The sequence below is a fragment of the Dermochelys coriacea genome, chromosome 12 (genome assembly GCF_009764565.3).
Source record: "Dermochelys coriacea isolate rDerCor1 chromosome 12, rDerCor1.pri.v4, whole genome shotgun sequence".
In the NCBI taxonomy this organism is placed as follows: Eukaryota; Metazoa; Chordata; order Testudines; family Dermochelyidae; genus Dermochelys; species Dermochelys coriacea.
In genome coordinates, this window is record NC_050079.1 from 9,278,131 (window position 1) to 9,304,336 (window position 26,206).

General features: G+C 43.0%; 1 protein-coding gene across 1 annotated transcript; it reads right to left on the minus strand.

The window, feature by feature from the left end:
* Window positions 1-6,376: 6,376 nt before the first annotated feature.
* On the minus strand, window positions 6,377-25,845 carry TRADD (TNFRSF1A associated via death domain). The gene is made up of 5 exons (XM_038367899.2): window positions 25,484-25,845; window positions 21,221-21,371; window positions 16,038-16,315; window positions 11,416-11,608; window positions 6,377-8,498 (listed from the first exon to the last, which is right to left on the minus strand). Exons 2-5 carry the CDS (start codon window positions 21,360-21,362, stop codon window positions 8,188-8,190), a joined length of 924 nt encoding a protein of 307 aa, XP_038223827.1. The 5' UTR covers window positions 21,363-21,371; window positions 25,484-25,845; the 3' UTR covers window positions 6,377-8,187.
* Between the last annotated feature and the right edge of the window lie 361 nt (window positions 25,846-26,206).

A 26,206-nucleotide genomic window follows, 5' to 3' on the forward strand; every position in this document is an offset into this window, starting at 1 on the left:
AGTGCTACAGAAGAGCTAGGGAATATGAGAAGTATTTATTAGTAGCAGTACTTTTTCATTTTTGACAAAACAGAAAATTTGGAACGATACTGTTTTTTAAAAAACGTTCATGTTGTCCAAAAAACCCAATTTTTTGGTTTTAAAAAAAAAGGAATAATAATAATTTCCACCAAAGCGTTTTCACCAGCAATACTGACCACAAAGATGTGAAAGTGATATACCGTAAAGCTTTCTAATGGGGACAGGTACAACTGAGCAACTTCAGCTAATATTTAGTCCATTGAAACAGAACAGCTTATTAACAAGTAATGTGACCAAGGCAACCCTCCCCCAGCCTTTAGCATTACTGGCCTTATTCTTTCCCTGTGGAATGGCAAACTTCCCACTGATCCCAGCGGGAGCAGAACTGAGCTGTGAATCCGAGAAAGGGCTGGGCTTAATCTTCATTTTGCCCCAGGGGATATAGTCAGCCATGCTGGGAGTCTGCCCTGGAGTCTGATACCTGCTGGATACTGCATTGCATTTCCAGCCTGAAGCCAGCCACTTGTGGAAGAAGGCACGAACTACCACACAGAGCAGCAGCTCCCTAGCTCTGCCCCTACTTTTACAATGCTCCCTCTGGGCCTCAGCCACCCAGAGTGGACACGGAAGCATGCCATAGACTTGCTGCTCCTCCCCTCCTGTGAGTTTTGGGGCCTCCCTGTCCCTTTGCTTCCTTCCACAGAATGAAGATAAACAGGGAGCCTCCTAAGTATTAACTCTCCTCTGCTGGGGTAGCTGCTGCTGCTGTTTCGAGACCCATGCAGTGGGGCCTGGAAGATAAGGAGAGGAACAGTGGCCACGGATGGACCCCTGTCTCCTGACACTGCTACCTATTCATTGTTTCCCTTGTACCTTGTTCCCCTCTCCCATGTGTCTGTTTTCTCCAGCTGTCTCTTGTCATGTGCTCTGAGGCACAGACTGTCATATTTTTCTAATGTGAGCATATAGCTTCTAGAACCATGGGGGCCTCAATCTCAGCTAGGGGATCTCAGTGCTACTGTGGTACAGATAATTAATAGTACATGGCTTTTCCAAGGCGTTCTGCAGATGGAAGACCCAGAGGAGCACTGCCTGTTGGCCAAAGGGGCAATAGATTCACCCAGAGCTTTAGATAGGCAAAGGAATTTTGTGAAGCTCTGTTACTCAGCGCATGGAGAGCGGTGCTAACATTGACACACTGCTGGGCTTGTTTAAAGGCCTCACTGGAACGAATAAGAAGAATTTGATTTTATTAGCTATTTGCAGATTTACTGTTTCCCGTCATATGTGGTGGGCTGTACAGGGTATTCTTTGGGCTGGCACTGGTTCTCCAACCCACTGCATGGCATCTTGTCCCTCAAGGGTCACTGGACAAGGTTGGGCAGAAGGCTCAGTCTGGCATGTGAAGCTTTTAAATGAGCAAAGTCCTACCCCGCTGAAAGAGAACCGGAACTGCTCATGATCAGATCTGGCTGATGTGTCAAACATCACTCTCATTCATCACTAGGGCAGAGAGCCCTGCACTCTCAGCTCCTACCTCGATACATTGATCCATGGGGCTAGTATTAGAACAGTGTGATACGTGGAAGAAGGATGGTCCTGTGGCTAAGGTACTGGACTATGGAGGACTGGGTAAAATCCTGACTCCACTTAAGTCAATGGTAAAACTCCCAGTGACTTGAGTGGGAACAGGATTTCACCCCTGGGTTCAGTTCCAAGACCTCCTGTGTGACCTTGGGAAAGCCACTTAATCCCCTCATGGCTCAGTTTCTCATTTGTAAAACCGAGATGATAACATCTCTGAGAGGTAGGGAATGATCAGGACAAGTTCACTAACGTTTGTAAAATGCTCAGATACTGTGATCAATGAGGGCCATGTAACTGGACAGATAGTTCACAACTTATATCGTGGCACTGAAATGAAGGGAACTTTGCCTGTCTTCAAATTTTGTAACAAACCTCAATTTCTGGTCATATTTGCTGACAGACCCATCAGAGTTATAGGTGGAACCTCTATGGAACTTGATTGTGAAGCTTGGTTGTGATGTGAAACCAGAGCATTTAACGGGGGGCGGGGGGGAGGAAGCAACCTTGCAAACCAAAAATCATTGAAGTTTGCACAGCTGTCACCAGAATCCAAACCCCATGGTTTTGCACGTCCCTGTTTCTGGACAGCAGGATTCTCCTTAATATTATTATTTGTATTACCACAGTGCCTAGGAGCCCTAGTCACAGACCAGAACCCCATTGTGCTAACTGCTGTGCAAACACAGAACAAAAAGTCCCTTCCCTAAAGAACTGACAATCTAAGGATCTCCAGGATCTTTCAGGTAGATACGTTGTCAGAGCCGGTGAAGACAGTTATATGCTCAGAGCTTCCCATGGTGCACTCATTTCTTTTTACCGTTGCAACATCCCATACTTGATTATATTCCTCTTTTTAATAAGTTTTATTGAGTAAGAAATAAAAGCTGAGGCAAAGAAAGCCAAACTAATTTATTTCGCTTTCTAAAGACATTGTAAAAATATTATCTGATCTATCAATATTCACCAAAAATACATGTTTCTTTATGGAAGAAGTCAGAAACAATAGAACAAAATGCTTTCTGATATAAAAGACAAATACTATTGAGGTTAATGCTGTAAATTGGGTGCACGTGCTGCAGCGCTGAAATCCCTCAGCACTGGAGCTGCAAACTGTTAATCTCGATCTGGAGCTGAACTTCCAGGGAATCCATAGCTGGAGTTTCAGCTTGAGATTTTCAAACCTGACTAGGGGATTGAGCCACACAGCTCTTATTGAAATGACTAAGTTTTGCGTGGCTCATTCCCCTAGTTGGCTTGGAAACCTCAACCATGGTTTAGCACTTAGTAGAGACAGGGAAAACCTACAAAGCTTGGATCCAGACCTGAACTTGCTCAAAATTTGGGCCCATTTTTAAACAAAAGACACAGGGCCAGATCCTAAAGCAGTAGCTCCACTGAAGTTATAACCTCTGAGGCCCTGGCTTATGGTGAAGAAACCCTGTTCTTTCCCTTTCCAGTGTCTTTCTAATGTCTCAATGGCTTGAGGCACAAAACATTACGATCCTTTCAAAGACACATTTTTATAAGAGAGTTTCTAATCCAAGTAAACAAGCGGTTTGAGAGAATTCAAATGCTTTTCATTGCCACACGCATGGTATCTATTTTTTTTATTCAAATTTTAAGTGGAATGTGTGTGAGGGTATGGATTGGGGTGGGATTAAGGCTCAAATATTCTGGGCTCCCCTTTGAAACTGGAGAAGACTTGTCCATCCTACAAGGAGGCCATGGCATCTCAAGGTGACCTTCTATTTCTGTCACCTAAATGCTGATGCGAGAGGCACCGATAATGTCTAAGAGATCATCCCCCACTCTTTCCTAACAGTACCATCAGCTCTTAGTAGTTCAAAATCTGAGCATCCTGATTTTTATTGTGTTGGAATAAGCCCTCAACTCTAAACCTACCTCTTAGTAATGGTGCAAGATATGTCTTGTTCTCAGCCATGTTTTCCTCTGACTTCTGGGTTATTTTGACATAGTTCTGAGACTCCCTGGCTATAAAACCCAGTGTTGCCAACTCTCTCATTTTTATCACAAATCTCATATTTGGTGTTTTTCTTAAAGCCCCAGACCCGGAATCACGTGACTATACCAGAATTTCAGCATACATTAAAAAACCCAAACCCTCCAAACCTTAAGTTTCTAGCCCTCATGACTGCACAGATAAGGTTGAAAATGTAAAACCCTAAAAATGCACATACCAGCTAGCAAATAAAAAGAACTCCAAATTTATTATTTTTTAAATCTCATGATTTCTGAATACTTGTGACTGGCAATACTGAAAACTTTTCAGTATTCTTGGAATTGTTCACAGCTCTTGGATTATAAATCAGTCCATCATGAGTATGTGGCATGGGTTTGGACTGAAGCTGGAATGGGGTATCTTTCTGTCATCTACCATGGTTTCTAAAGCATCCACCATAGTGTCATTTCTCCTCCCAGTGAAAGAATAAATCTAGGGTGTGATTTTTTCAGCACTGTTGAATGCCAAACTCTCACTGATTTCTGAAAATCACACCTCTGATGACCAATTTGATATTTGCAGTGGTGTTGTAGCTGTGTAGGTCCCAGGACATTAGAGAGACAATCTTTTGAGTTTACATTAAGCTCTCCTTCAGATCTCTGTAAGCTTGAAAGCTTGTCTCTTTCACCAACAGCAGGTCCAATAAAAGATATTACCTCATCCACCTTGTCTCTCCAATTGATATCTTCTTTCATTACACCTTTAAACAAAGTTGGATTTACTTAAGTCATAAATCTAGTTAGACAATGGGGTGAGGTAATATCAATAAAAGATATTACCTCATCCTCCTTGTCTAATATCCTGATACCCACATGGCTACAAAAACACTGCATATAAATCTAGTTATGTTTTTATGCCAAAGTGGACATGGTGGCCATTTAAAATTTCATCCTCCTCTTTTAACAGCCATGTAAACTCTTTAGCTCAGCTATGCCAAAACAAGGCATATAAAGCCCCGTTTGGATCAATCTCTTCCTCCCTCTGCCAGACTGAAAAGAGCCTGTTTCAAATTTGAGACATTGCAAACATTACAAAAACAATCTGTATCACAAAAAAAAGCCCTATTGGAGTTTCCCCTGTGAATTTACTTTGGCTTCATCTCTGTTGTCTGCTTAATATTTTGTCCATTTATTTTGTTTTTGTGTAGCTGATTTATTTGTGTTTAACATTCTGTGGCATTCAAAATAATAGCATGTTTGACCTTGAAGGAAACCACAAGTACATCTTCACAGATTCCCATTGATATAGGACCAGTGTCAAGGTGCAGGGAAAAATTCAGTAGTGATGCAAACCATGGTGTACACCGCACAAGTGGGCATTAGATGACTGGTGTAAGTGGTAAAGAAGTATTCCACTTGTGCCTATTTGGTATTTAAGTGTGTGCAAAAAAAATGTGTGTACCTAACACACCAAAGGAGAAGAAGGAAGTTAACCAGGAAAAAATAACTTGCAGGAAGATGTGTATCTCATTAGCAATAAAAGACATGGCAGACAGGCAGAGTTATAGGAAACAGAACTTTACTACTCTTGCTGACAGGCCAGCCTTGCACGCTGAGGGTCTACTGTGTGTGACTGTGAGCCTGGTCCCAGCTTATATTACTGATCCCCTGGAGCCTCACCAAACTAGATCCCTCCTGAAACCTGACCCTCTTCCTCCAGTTCCACTCATCATACTGTAGAGTGAGGTAAAGCAGCCCCACTCTTGTATTCTACACCTTTTTGTTAATTTCTTTTCCTTCTGCCACCTCTTCTTCCCCTTCATTGTGTCAGTTACACTCTTTTTGCACATCCGTGTAAATCAGGAGTAATTCCACAGACTTCAGAGAAGTCACCTGGGTATAAAACAGAGGTGAGAGCAGAACTGGACCGCTACTGAATGCCAAATTAATGCAGCTTACTCTGTACCATTACATCACATGCTGAATTTGTCCCAGAGACTTCCATGAGAGTTACACCTGCTGACACTAGGTCTGAATTTGGCTCAAAGTGCTAGATGGTACTAAAAGTCACATGGTCAGAACAGCTGTGGGATAGGAGGTTAAGCAGGTGTTGCTTTGAGGCCAGAATTCACCATATCTAGGGCATGGCAGCTGATTCTAGAAGGAATGATTGATGAAAAGATATTAGAACATACAGCCATTCCCAGTGATCCTAACCCACTGTGCATACTCCTGACAGCACCATTATGTCATGCCACTGGAAAACCCTCTTACTTCACTTCTCTGAACGAGGACACCTGTGAATGCTATTAAAAATTGTTATGCTATATGCGCTGCCAAGAACTCGAACACTTAATGCACTTTTGAGAGGAAATCTGTGAGTAAGAGGGAACACACATGACTAGCACTGGCAGAGGAATAAAAAGTACAGGGTTGGTAAATTCATGCATGCTCCATCCATGGATGTAAAATGGCAACAGCAATGAAAAAACTCCGACTTAAGGCAGACTCTGAGGAATGGTCGATTTTTGACTGCAGAGTATTGGCAGGTTTTTCTCCCCAGGGTGGCTAGCGCTGATCTGAGTAGAAGACTGTGCATACAGTTAAGTAACACTACAGACTAATAGCATAAGAATGTTGGATTAAAACATGACAGGACAGCATGCATATCATCTCGTATTCTAAGAACCATTACTGTAAAATGCAATTGCAAAGTAGATATTTAAAAAAAAAAAAAAAGATTTTCCATCTTCTGCTAGTTAAAATGCCCTTCGTCAAATGGCTTGTTGTAACATCAGCTCTCCTGCCAGGGACCAGCAGGAATGTTGACTGTCTTAGTGGAGACGGGCCCAAAATGAGGTTCCAATCCTGCTCCCTTTGAAGCCAATCGCAAAATAATGGGAGCAGCATCATACCCTAAAATCCCATATTCAAATTTTATATGTCACATATCCTCTTTGGGTTAACAAACCCTGCACGTGAACACACACAACCTTGGGGATTTGGAATCAGATCCAAAGGCAAACTGTCTCAGGTTCCAATTGAATGGTCAGGCTCAGTTTGTTCTAGGCACTCTGATACCTCTGGGACAAACATAGTATCATTTTAACGGGCAGGGAGTGGTATTCCTGTGAACTCTGATTTGAACCTACATCTGGATCCCAGGGCTGAGCTCTTCCTTATCAGGGAATTTCTTTGTCTCAGCCAAACGTTATAGAACTGCTTATAGGAATAGGATAAAACATGATTTGGGTTTAAAAGGACATCTGCTCTTGCCCATTGGCGAACCACTGCCCTTGAGAGGTAGAGTGAGCAACTTTACATGAGTACACACACTGGCAGATCCATCCTCCCCTCAAATCTGAAATGACCCCCATGGACTATCTGCTATTCCATGATCATTTACAGAGGGGGAGGCTAAATGGAGTCAATGAAAGGCCTAAAGATAGGTAAAAACCAGCCAGGATGCCACAAGAAACATGCCGCAGGAAAGCAAGCTGGATGATCACGTTTTACATGATACGTGATTGCTTATGCTCTCTTATATGTTGCTGTGTATTTCCTTATGGGCTCAGGCACAAATTCTGCTCTTGTTACAGCCTGGGCACACCTACTGAAGCCAGTGGGGTTGTCATGATCTAACAGAGAGCAGAAGTTGACCCTACCTCTTTTTTTTGTACTTTCCCAAACTTTACACTTGAAATCCAGAATATGTGAACCTGGCACCCCAGGCAGAGCTGGTTCCTGGCTGTCTCAGAATCTCAGCATGCCAAAGAAAGATGTTGTGCAGGTCCTGACTCTCCTGGTATGTGATGTCCCAGAGTGCTGCATTCTGGGGCATCTCTGGCCAAGCCAAGGACAGTTTTTAAAGAGAGCCAGTGATGTGATGAATGGACCTTGCGGCCTGCTTAGAGGCATCACTCAGCACGTGGGTAGGGGCTTGAGTTGGTTTTGACGTTGGTTTTGACCTTTAAGAAGAGTTCACCTGCTCTTCCTGCTTATTTACCACCTGCAGTTTGTTCCATTGCAGCTGTTTGCTGCATGGAGAATTGAAACTTTCTTAGAGTAACGAGGATGCCTTCAGGTGGGGAGAGAAAAAAAAGAGCAGACAAGCTTTTTAGTGGAGGAGTTACTGTTTACATGAAATGTCCTTATTTGTGAAGAATGAAGGGGGCGGGAATACCCCTCCAAGTGTGTACTATATATTCAATGAACAGAATTATTTCTAAACACCTGTAGAATGTTTCCCAAAGGACTTTCCTGAAACCACAGCTGCTCTTTAACATTCACCATGTTGGCATAATCCGTAGGCCTGGGCTGTAGCATTGTTAGGTGCATTGCAACATGTCACCCCAGGGGGTAGTGACTGGAAGCCATTCTCCCCAGCTCGTAAACAGCACTGTCTCCTGGCAACGATGAGCAATGAAGTATGTCAGTCCTGTGGTAATGCAGTACCCAGGCTGACTTTGTAAATGCACAGTGGCTTTTCCTTGGGCATTCTCCGCTAGTAGGATACCATGGTGGTTAACTGAGCTTTGCATTCCTGGAACGCTGGCAAGAGTCTTGGAAACTGTCTGAAACGGGCAAGATTCAAGTTCCTCTGGCTTCTCCATCCCTGGTCTATGACATGTCGTTTTCACTAGGGTGGAGGCCCAGGAGTTCCTCTGCTAAGGTTATGAGACTGTTTTCCTCCAGGGCTACAATCAGCCTCTGTAACGTGGCTCTCTTGCCCTCTGACTGGATAAACTTGAGAAGGAGCTGGTACGCTTGCTCGTACAATCCCTCTCGGTCATATTCATGGGCCAAGTTGTCAATGACAGGATCCCGAAGGGCACGGCAGTTCTTCTGCAAAGACCTACCCACCTGCTTCCATTTCTTCGACACGAGCGTGGCAAATTTTTGATGGTCATCTGGCGTGAGTGTTCTGTTGGCTTAAAGAGAACACGAAGTGCTTAACACATTGGGGTCCCAGTTCATCACTGCACTGACACAACACAAGGCCATGTTAAGGTCTACATAATATTTTGTGGAGCAGAGACCTCAGTATGGTAAAGGACAAAACTTAGTACGTGTGTAATGTATTAAACTCTGTCATGGAGTTGTACCCACCCTTTGTTAGCTGGAGTTTTCACTAACTCACTCCTGGAAGAAGCATTGTGCGTTTTGTGCCACACAGTGATACTATTGAATTTAAAGGAGTAAATTCTGCATGAAGAGGGAGTTATGCACAGAGATCTGTGCTCACTGAAAAGACATCCAAATCAGCATATACGGGGAAAGGGAAGCCATGACAACTGAAATGACCTGCATTAATCATTCAGCAATGCTGATACTGTGACCAACTTCCCCACATCCTCCAGGGTAAAAAGCTAGCTGATTTCAGTTACAAATTTCAGATTTTGAAATCAGTGCAATAGAAATTTGTTCATATCAGATTCTTACATTAGTGCTAATCCACCATACAGTATCTGATTGTGGGGATCTCTATAAGCACTGTGTGTAATTGCTCTTAGCACTTCTTAGCTGCCTTTCATTTGTACTTTTGTAATAGAAACTATAAAGGGATGCTGCTGTTTGCGGTATTATTAGCAGACCTGATATAATTTGTATGCGTTTATGATTCATCCTGAATGTTGATTTTAAATGAAGTATAAGTGTTTCACTATCAGCAGAAGAATCATTATTGTTGAGAATCGCTTCTCCCCTCGCCCTGTCTGGGAATATGAGAGGTCACATCCTAGGTAACTTAGATCTACAGGTAGTGACTATGTGAGGAGAGCAGGGTGCATGTTTTACAAAGACTGCTGAGCAGGGAAGGGTTTGAAGTCCACAATTTATACTAATGAACATTCCGCATCCAGTCATTCCAAAGGACAGTGCTATCTTCACTAAGTGGCAATTAGTAGAAACTTATTTATGACTGTTAAAATGTGCCATCTTCTGGTTTTGGTTATCTAGCACCCGCTTTCAAGACTAGAGGATAGCGACCTGTGTAAGGGAGAGAGTCTGTACTTAATAAAGACCTTTCCAGCTTGATGTCCAAGGCAGCCATGTGTTTAGAGTGCCCCCGTGAGGCCAGTCCTGGCTGCACATATTGTTAAGCTGTCTCACATTGGGGTGGAACTATACGTTTGTTTCATGGGGTTTAATTTTCTCTTGGATGTTCCCCTTTAACTTATGCTATCAGTTCTTGCCTTTTTAAAACCCTCAGTCTCTTCTTTCTGATCTTTTCCTCTATTCCTTTTCTAAACACTCTCAGCTTCCTTCTATATCTGTTTTCTCCTGAAATAGTGAATCAGGGAGGGCAGATCCCACCCTGCTTTTTACCTGTAAAATCCTTATATGGGGCTAAATCATAATCAACAGTGACCCAGGTGGGCTCTGCCCACAAACCCATATTGCAATTTGAGACCATTCACAAATATCTCTGCTCAGGAGAGAGCCTAGACTGGAACAGTGGGGATGCGGCAGCTTCACAGCAGGGGTACACTGGCAGAGCTATGAGGGGAACCCTGGATGGCTGTCTGCCCAGTCAGTGCCATTCGTCCTTCATTATCAGGGGCCCTACCTTCATGCATGGGTTTGTCTTGAAAAATGGAAGCTTCTTCCTCTTACTTGTCCATTCAGGGCATGGCTACAGTGGAGTGTTTACAGCTGCCCCAATATAGCTGTGCAGCTGTAAGCTCTCTAATATAGCTGCTTGAAGCCGATGGGAGAGAGCTTCTCTCGTTGGCTAAACTACTCCAGCCCCCACGAGCGGCAGTAGCTATGTCGGCGGGAGAAGCTGTCCAGATCAGTGCTTATGTCCGGGTAACTTACATTGCTCATGGGAGGTGATTTATTCCTGTTCCCAGAGCTGAGTCAGGCCACTGACTGACCTCACTTGTGTGTTGCAGAGGAAAACCCAGTCTGTTTTTCATTCAGACTTTTTCTGCTGCTGCAAGTGTGACCCGGAGTTAGAGCAGTGCGGCGTTTAAAGCACCCAAGAGTCTGGGAGGGATATAAACCCTCCTGCTTCAGGGCATAAGCATCAGGTAAGGCCATGGCTGGAGATGGGACACTGGCTGGCACGGGCCAGGGCTCCAAGGTGGCACCAGGCATTTTCTTTCTCTCTTTCTCAGGTGCTTGGCACCTGGGTCTCTCCTATTCTCTGCCCATAGCACGTAATAGTCCAGTCTCCTGTGGGCTGTGATACATTGGTCTCAGAGCAGTTATTGGATTTAGTGTGCGGGTGCTGGCATGTGGTACACGGGAGGACAGGTTAGATGACCTAGTGGTCTCTTCTGGCCTTTAACTCTATGACTGTAAGCCAGCCTCTCATTAATGGGATTGGGAAGAACCTTTCCCTCAGGGTAAATTATATCCCACAGCTGCCTACTGTGGGGTTTCTTGTACCTTCCTCTGAGGGAATATCTACGCAGCAGTCAGGAGGTGTGATTCCAGCAGGAGTTAGCTGAAATAACAAGAGTAGTGTAGATGCGATGGCACAAGCTAGCTGCCTAATATGCCCTGGATTGGACTGTCCTTGGGTGGCTAGCCCATGTGGCTGTTTTTAACAGGCTAGCTCCATCAAAGCCAGCTGGGTATGGCTACACCTGCTACAATCACACCTCCTGACTACAATCTAGACATACCCTGCAGCGCCTGATGCTGGCCACGGTCAGAAACGGGACTGCCTTGGTCTGACCCAGTATGGCAGCTTCTATGTTCCTATGATCATAATCTGGGAAATCCTATTCTTGACTCATCCAGAACCAGTCCTTGGTTCCCTAGACTTTCTCCTTTATGGTTTGAAGAGTGGAAGACCCAGGACTTTAAGATTTTAACAGCTCAGTTCTAACCACTCACCAAATTGTTGTTCCTGAAAGATGAAGGTGGCTCCAGGGGGCAGAGAGCTCCCCCCAGAACAATAAGGCAGAGAGGAGGAGTTCAAAGAGTTGCAGTTGTTTGAAGGGGTCGAGTTGTTGCTCTCCTGTCGACAAGTCAGGCTCCTGAAAGATTCCTCCAGCTCTGCAATTTCCTCGTCCCTCAGGCGGTCGGGCTGTAAGGCAAACAGTGCCAGTCATTGGTGGTGCATTCTCCTTCTCATGAAGTTGTCAAATCAACACCAGATGCCTTTCTGAAAGATATGCTTTGCCTAACACAAGTTACTGGGCTCAATATGGTTGTAACTGGATGAAATCAATGGCCTGATATACTGAAGGACAGACTAGATGAGCTAATAGAACCTTATGGGTTTACAGGCTATGAATTTGCACTAAATAATCCTCATTTTTTAAAAGGCTCTTTTCCCCAAAACTTTCCCCTATACTATTTTTCCCCACACAAGGACGCAATAAATAAATCATAAAGTGGAGGGAAGCTCATTACTGATAGATACTTATATTCTAGGAGCACCCAGAACTCCAGTCTCCACTGAAGTCAATGAAGCTATGTTGACTTGCACCAGCTGAGGATCTGGCTCAAAGAGAAAGTGGCAGACCTGGGATAAAAGGCCAGGAATAGAGCAGGCTGCATCTCAGAATTTGTTTCATGGGTAATATCGACACTTCGCAATTTAATTTTGGTTATGAATCAGAACAAAAACAAACATTTTTTGAAAAAAGAAAAGGAGTACTTGTGGCACCTTAGAGACTAACAAATTTATTTGAGCATAAGCTTTCGTGAGCTACAGCTCACTTCATCGGATGCATTTGGTGGAAAATACAGTGGGGAGATTTGTATACACACACAGAGAACATGAAACAATGGGTTTTATCATACACACTGTAAGGAGAGTGATCACTTAAGATGAGCCATAACCAGCAGCCGGGGGGGGGGAATCGGGAAGAAGGAAAACCTTTCATGGTGACAAGCAAGTTAGGCTATTTCCAGCAGTTAACAAGAACATCTGAGGAACAGTGGGGGATGGGAAATAACATGGGGAAATAGTTTTACTTTCTGTAATGACTCATCCATTCCCAGTCTCTATTCAAGCCTAAGTTAATTGTATCCAGTTTGCAAATTAATTCCAATTTAGCAGTCTCTCGTTGGAGTCTGTTTTTGAAGTTTTTTTGTTGAAGGATAGCCACCCTCAGGTCTGTAATCGAGTGACCGGAGAGATTGAAGTGTTCTCCGACTGGTTTTTGAATGTTATAATTCTTCACGTCTAATTTGTGTCCATTTATTCTTTTACGTAGAGACTGTCCAGTTTGACCAATGTACATGGCAGAGGGGCATTGCTGGCACATGATGGCATATATCACATTGGTAGATGCAGGTGAATGAGCCTTCAGCCCCCAACTAAAACCTCTCCAACGTATCATCAAGGATCTACAACCTATCCTGAAGGACGACCCATCACTCCCACAGACCTTGGGAGACAGGCCAGTCCTTGCTTACAGACACCCCCCCAACCTGAAGCAAATACTCACCAGCAACCACACACCACACAACAGAACCACTAACCCAGGAACCTATCCTTGCAACAAAGCCCGTTGCCAACTCTGTCCACATATCTATTCAGGGGACGCCATCATAGGGCCTAATCACATCAGCCACACTATCAGAGGCTCGTTCACCTGCGAATCTACCATGTGCCAGCAATGCCCCTCTGCCATGTACATTGGTCAAACTGGATAGTCTCTACGTAAAAGAATAAATGGACACAAATTAGACATCAAGAATTATAACATTCAAAAACCAGTCGGAGAATACTTCAATCTCTCCGGTCACTCGATTACAGACCTGAGGGTGGCTATCCTTCAATAAAAAAACTTCAAAAACAGATTCCAACGAGAAACTGCTAAATTGGAATTAATTTGCAAACTGAATGCAATTAACTTAGGCTTGAATAGAGACTGGGAATGGATGAGTCATTACAGAAAGTAAAACTATTTCCCCATGTTATTTCCCACCCCCCACTGTTCCTCAGATGTTCTTGTTAACTGCTGGAAATAGCCTAACTTGCTTGTCACCATGAAAGGTTTTCCTTCTTCCCCCTCCCCCCCCCCGCTGCTGGTGATGGCTCATCTTAGGTGATCACTCTCCTTACAGTGTGTATGATAAAGCCCATTGTTTCACGTTCTCTGTATTTGTATATAAATCTCCCCACTGTATTTTCCACCGAATGCATCCAATGAAGTAAGCTGTAGCTCACGAAAGCTTATGCTCAAATAAATTTGTTAGTCTCTAAGGTGCCACAAGTCCTCCTTTTCTTTTTGCGAATACAAACTAACACGGCTGCTACTCTGAAACCTGTCAATAAACATTTTTTGAAATTTCTTGTGAAACAGAATTTCCAAATAATTGTGATTGAGGAAATCTTTTGTTTCAAAATGGCAAAATTTCATTTCCAGATTTATTTTAATTTATTTTTTCATTTGTATATTATTTTTGGTCATTTTTCCATTTTTTCATACCGTGTCAGAAGTCACTACTGCTACTGACATGTCATGATATGTTGTTTGCAGTATCATAGCAGCCATGTTGGCCCCAGGGTATGAGACAGACAAGGAAGGTGAGGTCATATCTTTTATTGGACCAACTTCTGTTGGTGGGAGGAACAAGCTTTTGTACTCCGCAGACCTCTTCTTCAGTTCTCTTTTGTTTTCTTCAGGATCTCAACCACCTTGTCTCATGTCAGAGTTGGACATAATTTAATAGCTGAAATATTCTATTTTATTTTAAAAATCATTAAGGGCAGCAGCTACTTAGTACCGACTGAAACGTCATATTGTCTGTTCTAAACCAAAGTGTTTCCTGTTTTCTGTTATAATGAAACAGTGTGACGCTCGGGCCAAAAATTCCTGACCAGAGTTAACCAGGAGTTCGGACTCCCGGTGCCCTACTTTAACCACCAGCTTACACATTAGAGTGAAGATTAGTCACTGCACAAGTCTTTCCCTTTAGCTAATGACCCTTAGTACCGCGTAAGGGACAAACACACAGGGGAGAGCATGCTCTGTTGCTGGGTTTTTCAGATTTACACCAATTGAATCAGTTTTGGGAGCAGAGAAAGAGTCCATCTTTTCTTGGCTTGTCTGCTAATTCAGCAAAAAGACTAGGAAAGGAGCAGCAGGCAAAAACAGACGGGATGCATAATATAGCCTCTTGTTATCTCCCATAATGACATGTTTGCCTTTCATTTCCTGGCAAAAAAAAATCAATCCAGAGATGCACTCGCCCCCAGTAGGTACAACAGGTATCTGGTTTTGGGGACATTGAAGATGTTTAATAGCTACCATTTTGAGCTAGGGCAAATTAAATTCCAGGTGAAACAAGCATCTAAAGACAGCACAGAGGCAAGGAACAGGAGACGGAATTCAATTATTTAATCTATTTCAGAGGCCCTATACTCTAGTGAGCTAAGCGGATCCCAAGACAGCAGCCTCTAATATCATTAGCAAGGTTTGGAAACTATTCAGGAATGTTGAGCAAACATTTGCCAGACCATTAAAGCCAGTCGCTGGTATGAGACATGTAAAACTTGTATCTCTCTCAACTGGAGTGGGTCCACATCAAGGATAGCAGCCACCTACTGCTGCCAGCTCAGGTTTTAGAGGTCTATGTTCTGGTGCTGAAGGTCCCAGTTCAAACCATGCTGACAACCTGTGATGCATAGTGGTTGTGCTTGCCCCAGTTTTAGGAACTGTTCCAAATGCTACTTTCAAAGGAGATGTAAGGGGAGGCAAAAGCAACACTGGAATAGATGGTCTCATGAGTGTAACATGGCCCTGCTGGGTTTTCTTACTGATTCACTTATCTGGCAATTCAGCCTTGTTTGTGCCTCAGTTTACCCTCCATATACAGGGTATAATAGAATTTCCTTCCTTACAGCAGTGCTGAGCTTTAATAGATGTTTGTTCAGCACTTTGAGACCCCAGGATCTAGAGAAGTGCCAAGTATTACATGCAAAATATTTAATATTCTGGCTGTCATTTATTACTTACCTGGTCCTCATTGCCATAACGTCTGAGCTCCTCACATCCTTTGATGTATTTACCTCATGGCACCGCGTGTGGTTGGAAAGTGCTATTATTGCCATTGTCCCGATGGGAAACTGAGGCACAAGAGAGGCTAACATTGAGCTGTAGCTCACGAAAGCTTATGCTCAAATAAATTTGTTAGTCTCTAAGGTGCCACAAGTACTTCTTTTCTTTTTGCGAATACAGACTAACAAGGCTGCTATTCTGAAACCTAGATTTTTAAAGGTATTTAAGTGCCTCGTGGCATTTTCAAAAGCCCCTTACTTTTGAAAATGTCACTAAACTTCCATTGGTTTCAATGGGAGTTTGGCACCTAGGCACTGCTGAAAATCCCACTAGGCATCTACCTGCATCTTTAGGTCCTAAGTATCTTTATATATTTGGCCTTAGGTGACTTGGCTGGGATCACACAGGAAATACATGGCAAAATAGGAACTTGAACGCAGGTTTTCTATGTCTCAGCCTAGGGCCCTAACCACTGGACCATCCTTCCTTCTAATGTACCTTTTCTTTGTAGATACATTCCAAACAGCGCTCCTCCTCATTCAGCATGTGGTCCAGCTGCTCACTGCCAGCCTTCAGCTCCACTTGAACAGGTACGGCTGTCATTGACAGGGTGACTTGGAGGTGTTTCTGTAGAGACTCCCGAAACAACCCGGCCCGGTAGCTCCGAAGGAATTTGCGGCAGTTCTCTCGCATGCAGAATTTAAGCTGGATAATCAGGTGTGGCTCACTGCAGTGCACCTTGAGCATGTCGACGCCATGCAGGCTGCCGGTGGAATCTGGCACAGAAGGGCAGGCAGTGTCAGTTTCTTGCCATGAAACAGATTGTCCACATGAGCTCTACCTGGGTGGTGACTCGCTCTGACTCCTCGAACTTTTGGTGACAGATCTGTGCCTGGATAGCCTTTCTCTGTGTGTGTTTGTTTTTATTAATTTTTATTTTTTACTGTATTATAAATTATTCTGGGTTGGGGAGCTTGTATTTGAAAGCGGGAGGAAAGAGGTAAGCTTTAACTGACTCTGTGCTGTGCATGGAACCCATTTGAACTGAAGCATTCAGTCCAAATTATCCCACAGCTGAATCTGTTAGAGATCCATTAATATTGCAGTTCACAGATGGGGGCATTATCTGACTCCCTGCAACAGGGAGAGACCATTCACATTATATCTAATGTAGAATGCAGGGTGCACTCTGGTGCTTTATCTGCATCAGCACAATTACCCAGTAGTAACAGCAGGGGTCAGCAATGGAAGAAATAAATCTGCTGAAAAGAGAGGAGCTGAAATCAGCGGGGAAATCAAGTGTAACAATGCTATGTGCTCAATCTGCAGTTAAACCATCCATATGCAGCTGCACCAGGTGTCAGCAACAGGTAATTCTGCTGGTGTCACAAGCCCAACGGGAGAAACTAACTACGCTAAACTGATTAATTAACCTTAAGATCTAACTACGGGGCAGGCAGACTTTACCTCAGACGAGATTAAAGAGGGAGTATTCCTCTCCCACATGGCCAGATTGCTGTCAAGGTAAAGCTATAGGTGAGGTTCCACAGAACATTTTACCTGTCCGCTTCCTGCTTGCAACCCCAATCCTCCTTCAGCTTTGTCTACACTAGAAAGAGTTTGCCAGTATTGCTATTCAATGTGACTGGCTTCACCAGTCTAGTGTATACCAGTTCCCTGAACAAAATAAGCTATATCAGCAAAAATACTGTGTCAGAATAACCATGTCTACTCTAGGGCTATTGCCGGAATAGAAATGTCATTAAAAATCACCCACCGAAGCGACACTGCTGTACTGGCAAAAGTTTCTAGTGTAGACCAACATTTAGTAAGGTTTCAGTCATGCACCTTTGATGAAATTATCCTTTTATTCCCTTGTTCCCTCCCTTGTGTTTGGCTTCATACATAGTGGCTGAGATTTTGGAACTGTGTCTAGATCCCTGAGGCTGCTCTGAAAATCTCAGCCAGTGTAAATAAACCCTATATCTAAAACCTCTCTGTCTGAGACTTTGTCTTTACTGCAAACTGATGTATCTGTTACACAGAGATAGCTAACTCGAAGTAAAATCCTAATGGAGACAAGGCAAGGATATTTTTTACCTCAATGTAGTTAGCCAAAGTCAACCCCCTCCCTCACCCACCTCTCAATGTAGGGTTGGTATGATGTTGCAATGCTTTATGGAAATATGCTTATGAATATATATATGACATAACTGGAATATGTTTTATACTACATATGCCATGTAACCTATCTCTGCAAAGGTTATGATCTACTGAATGTATTCATGCTATTCATATGCATGTATCATTTTTATATTCAAAGTTATGAATATTGGCTGTGTATTTGTTTGATTTTAAGTAGCCTTAGTAACGCATTTAATCAGCTTCTTAAGAAAGGAATTTGCAAGTTAAGTGTCCAATCAAGAAACACTTAATGGACAATGGAACCTTGGAAGACTCCAATCCACATAAGGAGTCTACCTGAGGATGTTCAAGGTAGCATATAGGCAATGACTCCAACTTGTAAGGAACTGAGTCATGCATGGACATGTGACTTGCCCATGCGACTCCAAAACTACATCTTGGAGCTGTATTCTGCATAGGAGAGAGGAGGGGGTCTCCACCCACAAGGGAGAGTCTATTTAAGCCCCTGGGAGACCCCTCCATTTGGTCTTCAGCTGGCTCAAGAGATAGCCTCTCCTCCCCAAAAGATACCTGAAAGAAACTGGAACAAAGGACAGTAACTACAGGGGGTGTGAGTGATTGCTGGACCCAGACTAGAAGGAGGCTAGTCTGTAAAAAAAGAAGTTTACTGGAATATCTCTGAGGGTGAGATTTCATCTGTAATCATTTTCTTACTGTATTAGGTATAGACTTGCGTGTTTTATTTTATTTTGCCTGATAATTCACTTTGTTCTGTCTATTATTACTTGGGATCACTTAAATCCTACTTTTTGTATTTAATAAAATCATTTTGTACTTATTAATTATCCCAGAATATGCATTAATACCTGCGAGATGGGGAGGCAAACAGCTGTGCATATCTCTCTGTCAGTGTTATAGAGGGCTAACAATTTATGAGTTTACCCTGTATAAGCTTTATATAGGGAAAATGGATTTATTTGGGGTTTGGACCCCATTGGGAGCTGGGCACCCGAGGGTTGGAGACATGAACACTTCTTAAGCTGTTTTCAGTTAAGCCTGCAGTTATGGGATGTAGTTCAGACCTGGGTCTGTGTTTGTAGCAGGCTAACATGTCTGTCTCAAACAGGGCAAGGTTCTGGAGTCCAAAGCTGCCAGGGAAAATGGGCTCGGGGCAGTCTCAGCACATCAGTTGGCAGTCCCAAGGTGGTTTCTGTGATCTAACCTGTCACAGTTGGTTTCAATCAGCTATATTGAGGTAAAAAATATCTGTGCCATGTCTCGGCTCAGCAGCCTATGTCCTATGTCAAAGTGGATCTATTTGTGCCTCATTAGTCCAGAGAACTTGAGTTCAGCCCCGGCATCTCTAGGATCTCTTTGTTTTACGTGTATGACAAGGCTTTTGCCCTGCTGTGATGTACTACTGAGATCCTTTATGCATTACTGGTTGCATCACAAGGTGAAGTTTGTAACGACTGTAAGACTGGGACATCTGGGGAGAGAGGTATTCAAATTTGCTATTATTACTGATAAATAAATGCCCTTTGCTCTGTATCTCTGCCTTCTCATTCCATTTATCAGGAGTACAAAGAGGTTGATTCAACTGAAGTTTGCACAAGAGTTTGATCTGGGTAAACAGGTACTGTACAAACATGGAAAGTTGTAATGAACTGCGAACAAATGATCTTTATGGCTGTTGCATAGGAGACGACTTTGTGCTTATCTGCTCTGAATACCCAGGTCTCATTCCTTCTTTAGGTCTGGCTGTACAGTGCAGAATGTAGTGCAATACAGAAATGGGCAGAGCTCTTGTTCACGTATATGGCCAGATTCACCAGTACAATCTGGCTGCTTTGCACCACCTTGGTGATGCAAAGCAGCCATAAATCTGGCCTAACCAGGCAATCAAGCCAGGTTGTCTGCTGCTTTGTATCACTGGAGGAGCACAAAGCATTTGGAGCGTGCCAATGAATCTGGCCCATATGGTTAGATTGGTGAGAAAAGGCAGGTTGTACTTATAGAAACCCAGCTAAAGGACACACTGGAGAGTTGGTTGTACAGTAAATGATTGACCCTAAGATATTCATTATGGGGAGAGAAAACAAATGTGATAGCTGTTTTAAATTATTGTTAGTTACCCAGGGAGTCAATATGCTGCAAAGGATCACAAGCTGAGATGCTTCTACCATTTGTAGCTCAAATCCTGTGTTGGTATAGGGGGGCAACATTGCATTGGCTTTGTTGGAGTTGAGCCCATTTACACCAGTAAAGGATTTGGCTCAATATGTCTGATAAAAGGAAGCTGAGAGCGAATTATCTGTCCTTTGCCCCATGTATTCTTTCACTGGTAATTTTTCCCATATCCAGAATTTCCCACACTTGACAAGTCTAGTTTGCTAATGCAGGGTAAGTGAAGTTTCATCACTGGGCTGCAATTGTGAACCCAGGAGTAAAAAATTGGGTCAGCTATTGTAGCCAGCCGCTCTAGTCTACTGCAAGGAAAAGTTAGACTGAACCAAATTCCTCTCTGTTGAAACTCCACTGACATTGGAGGGGCTAAAATTGTCCTGTCTTGGTTTCAATGATTATTCAAAAAAAAAAATCTGGACTCTAAGCAATTTGCTAACTTTGTGCTCCAAGTGTAAACGATAACGATTTGGAACCTGAGAATAGTGGCGATCTCTTCCCTCTAGGGTATCAATGGCTAAGATACTGGGAAGGGTGATCATATGAGAGGAAGAATGGTTTTGTGGCTTAGGCACTGGATTGGAGCTGGGTTCCATTCCCCACTAGCCACAACCCTTAGGGCTCAATCCTGCAAGGTGCTCAGCTTTCTGATCCTGCTCCAGCAAAACACTTGAGCAGCTGCTTAATTTTAAGCACGTGAGTAGCCCCATTGGAGTCCTAATCTCTCAGTGCACTAATTTCCCATCTGTGAAATAGGACTAATGCTTCCTTTCTCCCACCCTTGTCTCTTGTCTCTTTAAACAGTCCTTCCCCTGAAGAGTTTACAGTCTCTTCCTATGTGTCTATACAAAGCATAACGCAATGGCAACCAATCTCACTTGGGACCTCTGGGTGCTATTGTAGCACAAATCATTTATTAATAATATATCCAGAGTGCACTTATCTATGTCTATGTCTGCTGCTATCAGTGCAGAGCTCTGATTTAACCAGTGTGACATCAGTTTTACCTAGTGCTGCAATGAAATGGAGAGAGAAAGATTAACTTTACTATTGGCAGAAAGCTGTCCAGCAGGTGCAAGGATTCTGATTGTCCCAGTGCTTGAATTCAAGCCTTGGAAGATCATGGCTTGAACTTCTTTGTAAAAGCCCTGAGAAGTCTACAATCTTCAATGAAATTAATAGGAAAGAATGGGATATGACCCATGAAATTGCAGTTAAGATTTCTAAAAAATTCCCTGTGTTGTGAATCTGTCACCTTTCTCCAAGCACCAAATCCCTTGAAAATTAATGTAGCAAGTAAAGAAATAAGACATTGTGATGTTTCCATTTGTATTCAGTGCAATGTCACATACCTGCTAAAGCCAACTTGAGGGCCTTGAACACGCTAGACTTCTGGTGGGAGTTTTCATAAAGAGAGGGCAGGACAATCTTCTCAGAGGTCGACTGGAGGAATAGATAAGCGCTGCCAATCCAGAGATCAGAGCGGTCTGCCATCCTCAGCACCTAAAATACCAGGTATTTTACCAGGATACTTAGAAAAGTTCCTTTTGCATTTATTCTATCAGCCTTTCCCAGAGATGGCTGGTAGGTCTCATATATATTCAAATGATAAGACCACAGAGAGGAAATTTGATAACATCTCTCCATCATTGTCAGGCACAGTCTCCTTAGTGAACCTGTTTCCGATAAAATGAAGAAAACTTGGCAGTCTGAAGAGCCGGTAAGTGGCCAGTTTATAGCTTCATCACATCAGTTGCACATGAGATGCACGATACCTGACAGTTGTGGATGTTCCAAGTATTGGCACGTTGAGGCCTGCTCCAACCCCACCTGAGGTCAGTGGAAATACTGCCTCCACATCAGTGGGGGGGCTGGATCAATTCCGAATGACACAACAGGCTCCCTCCTTTTGCACAGACTGTTTTATAAATGGACGTAGTTGCAATTTGGATCCTGTCTCCACACTGGTGCGTTTTGATCAGCATCACCAGGATACTTAGAAAAGTTCCTTTGCATTGTATTCTATCAGCCTTCCGCAGAGATGGCTGGTAGGTCTCATATATATTCAAATGATAAGACTGTTTAGTCACCCACCTTATTCATATCCCTACTATAGCTTGGTTGGCTAATTCTAACATTAATACCAAACACCAAAATGTGCACCAAAACTTCCAGGCAAAACAATCCCCAAATCATAAGTGCTGGGGATGGAAAATTCCTACCAGATCATCTAGTCCAGCCCCTGCCAATGCAGAAAGGAACCCTCAGCTACTGGAGAGGGTGTATCTAATAATAACCTGATCGAGGCACACTGAACTTTTTGTTTTCTGTAGCCACTAGTTTAACTTTTTCTAACACACCAGGGATAGAACCTGGGACCATGAATCTGGAGACGCTAAAGAGCCAGGCTTGCTAGCTGGGGGCTGTAACAGTGTCTCACCTTCTGTGGCGTGGGTGCAAGGGGTGAATGGTGCATGTACCACATGCTAATCAGCGGGATACATACGCTCTCCAAGGCAAACGCAAAGGCAAGGACCATCTCTTAGCATGTGTTTGTACAAAGCGTCCCCAACTGGGGCCTTCAGACACTGCTGAAATATAAATAACAACAACCAGGCCTGAGATTTGTGCTGAAATATCTATTGATCTGTCTAGAGGTGCATATCTGTGTGTAAGTTGGATGGAAATTTCAGAACTGCCGGAGTGACTTAGGAGTGAAATCCCAAGGACTTGTGTTCCTAAGTCACGTAGGTACTTGTGAAACTGTCACCCAGAGGGGAGCAAAAGGAGGAGATGAGTCCAAGCTGCAAAGTTCAGATCTGGTTCTGTATGCTCCCAATTCTGGTTCAGGTACATGTCTGTCTCCTAGTGTCTAAGAGAAGGAGAGCAAAAGAGAGAGAGTTTCCTAGAAAACTAGGTATATGGGAGGGAAGAGAAAAGAAGAGTGTGATTTAAACTGCAGAGAAATAGGTCACCTTCCACATGCACACAAAAAAGAACTAAAAAAACCCCCAAACAAAAACAAGGTGCAGAAGGAGTGTGGTATCCTGCCTAGAGTTGAAAAAGCAATAGATTTTTTGGTTCAGGGGCTGAACTGGGGGGGGGCGGGGGGAGAGAGAGTGAATGGTTCAATTGAAACTGAAGTTGTTTGGGGTTTGTTTCCAAATTGAAAAAAAAAATCATTTTGAGTCTACCGATTTAGTTCAACCCAAAACAAAATCTGCTTGGTGTTTCTTTCTGGGTGTTTTTTACTTTTTGGTTTCACTTTTAAAAATGAAACCATTTCAATTCAATACTGTTTAAAAACAAAAAGGCAAAACATTTGATTTGAAATGGTTGAAACCAGATCTGTTGACTTTTTTTTTTTAAATCATATATTTTTTCCAGCCAAAGCTCTCTGGGGAATTCAGCTGGAATTTGTGATTAGTTTTGATGCCCTGAAAAAAGCATTTTTCAGCAATTTTACAGTTAGTCAAAAGTATTCCCCCAGCTCTAATCCTGGCTCTCTCTGCTGCCATTGACAGAGCATGTACCCAGTTTTCTTTATTTTGGCTCTCAGCACAAGTCAGCTGGTGGGATTTTTAAACTTTCTCCTGGGCTGAAGGATTGGTTTGTCATGCAAGTTCCACAGGGGCATCTGGGAATTACACTGTAGATGCCAAAAACAACTCTGAAGGTAAGCAGCACTTTGTCATCCCAGTGACCTTGCGTCTTTTTCAAGGAACACACTTCCATGACCAGAAAACTTATTAACAACAGTGGGTGGGATTCTCAGAAGCGTTCCGTGTTGGCCTACCTGTGCGCTCAGTAAAGTCATTTAGACTTCCGTCACTGAGCTCAAATAGAAGTCAAGCCAAAGCTGAGCACTTTGAAAATCCCCCCCCCCCCCAGTATGTACACCTGAACAATATGGAATTCATCATCTTTCCTGCCTCGTCTCTTACCTTTTGCATCTGTCACCTGTCAGTTCATATTTATGAAAAAACTAACACAGGCTGTCATTTTTAGTTTAAATATCAAGTTAGTTACTGAATTGAAATGATGCTAGCACTGACTCGGTTCTTTGCTTTAGTCAGTTTCAACAGAGACCCATTCCAGTTATTGTGACACAAGATTTTTGACCTGAATTTTGTCACACTGTGTTTCAGGATAGTAAATTAGGTATCAAACTATCTTATTTGTCTTTATTACTATTTTACATATTGGTTGTACTATTGTAGCATCTAGGAGCCTTAGTCCTGGACCAGGACCCCACTGGGCTACGTGCTGTACAAACAGAGCAAAAATGCAAACAGAATCATCATAGTTCTCTCTTTGATCCTATAGTGAGGCCATTCACTTGGAGTAGTATTCCTTCTACGCATCATAATATTCCCTGGAGCAGGATGCTCTGTTAATAGCTTTTGCATAATGTAATAATCCTAACTTTCCATAATCCCCGCAAATGGCATAGTATCCCAACTGCAAGTATGAACAGTGAGTGGTATTTCATTTTCTAGGAGTTGGTCCAATGAAAATATTTTTAATCCTATCCTGTTAATACACAGATTCAGGAAGGGAAAGGTAGCCATAGTAACAACTCTAGCAAACCCATTAGGATCAGCGATACAGAGCAGAATGGCTTATTAAAATCAGTGGGATTTGGTTTACTAATATGTGAAAAAATGTAATGTGAAAATAGGGCAGAGACTTCCTTCAGTAACGCATGTTGACTTTAAAAAATCTCTATGAATTCAATGGCCCATGTGAAATGAGTTTTGGGAGTCTCAGCTTAGTTCCTAGTACACAAATGCCTCTCAGAAAGCCATCCCACAGCTAGCATTGCTGGCCTGCCAGTAGGAAGCAAAGAACTGATTCATGGAGACTGAGCCCCACCTCTTGCTACATACAGCTGGTGGACAGACGTTAAACAGGTTCTGGGGCTGTTTGGAGAAGTTTGCACTGGATTTGCTCATTCAATGCCAGTTCTGTGGAATGGAGAAGATCTGGGGCTGTTAATTTGACCCATTTTCACCAGCATTGTTTTTCCTTGACTGAAAAGGTCAGTTGGGTCAATATCACACATGTGCAATAACTACCTATCATGCTTTAAAATCTGGGGGCCAAATTCTCTGTAAATGAGTGCCACTCAATTGACTTCAACAGCATTTCACCTACTTACACCAGCAGCTAATTTGGCCCTATATTTTATAAACAATAGACACAGCACCAGAAAGACTCAAACCCCTGTGTCAGGCTGATAGATCTCAAAATATTTGTTCCAAAAGATGAAACTCTCTTTTTTCCCCAAGGCCAGAAAGTTAGCCTACAGGCGGGTGACCCTGGAAATCTGCTTGTTTCAATTTGTTTTTTGGTTTTATTTCTTAATTTATGATTTCATAGGGGGAAAATTGAGCTAATTTTAAATTATACGAGTTTGTAAAAACAAATTCCCCATTTGTTTTGGGTCTCATGTGGCAAGTTTCACGCTGATGGAATTTGGGGGGCGAAAGGCTAAGCTCTCAGAAGCCAGAACTTTCTTGGCAGCAGATTTTTCTTTGCAGCAAGCACAGCTGATTGATCAGAGCAAAACCACATTAAATGTCACGCCCACCAAAAAACTCATAGTAATTTACCTTGTCCAGACACCCCTTCTCACGCTTTCAGATGCCCTTCACTTCCGCCTCTGTTCAGAGCAGCAGGGAAAGAGTCACTAAAAATTCCTTCTGGTCATGTGGCTTTACTGAGAGGCAGCTGAAGGCGAGAAACCAGCCCCCCAATTTAGCACTGCTGTAATCCTAATACCAGGAGCAAGGACTTTAAGGAGTTTAAAACAGAAAAGGTAAAATCTGGCATGATGGTAAATCACTGAGGCTCAAATCAAACTTATGTCTGAGAAAGTACATTTCCCTATGTGCTGGGGTTGTACCTCCCCTTCAGGTTTAGGAATCAATGTTATTGGCCAGAGCACTTGCCAGTCCTATGTGCCTGGGTTAGCCGCAGAAGGCTGTAACTGAGTGCTAAAGAAGGACTTGTTGATCTCATCAGATGACTCCGTGAACCAATCAAGTGGGTTTAGGGTTGTCAGTTTAAGGAGATCTCTTTGCTCTGATGTGAAATGGCTTTCCGTGCCTCACAGTGAATGCAGAGCTGTGCACCAAGGTATAGTCATTTATGTTCCTCATAAAAATATAACATACAAGTCACAACCTGTAGAAAAGCGTATCCCCTACTCCTGGTCTTGGGCCCAATCATGCCCTCTTTGAAGAGCCACAAAAAATTACCAGGATTGTGAGAAATGCAAGCCTATTTGGGGGAAAGAAATTCCAGATTTTGAAGTTGTTTTCGTTTCAAAAGGT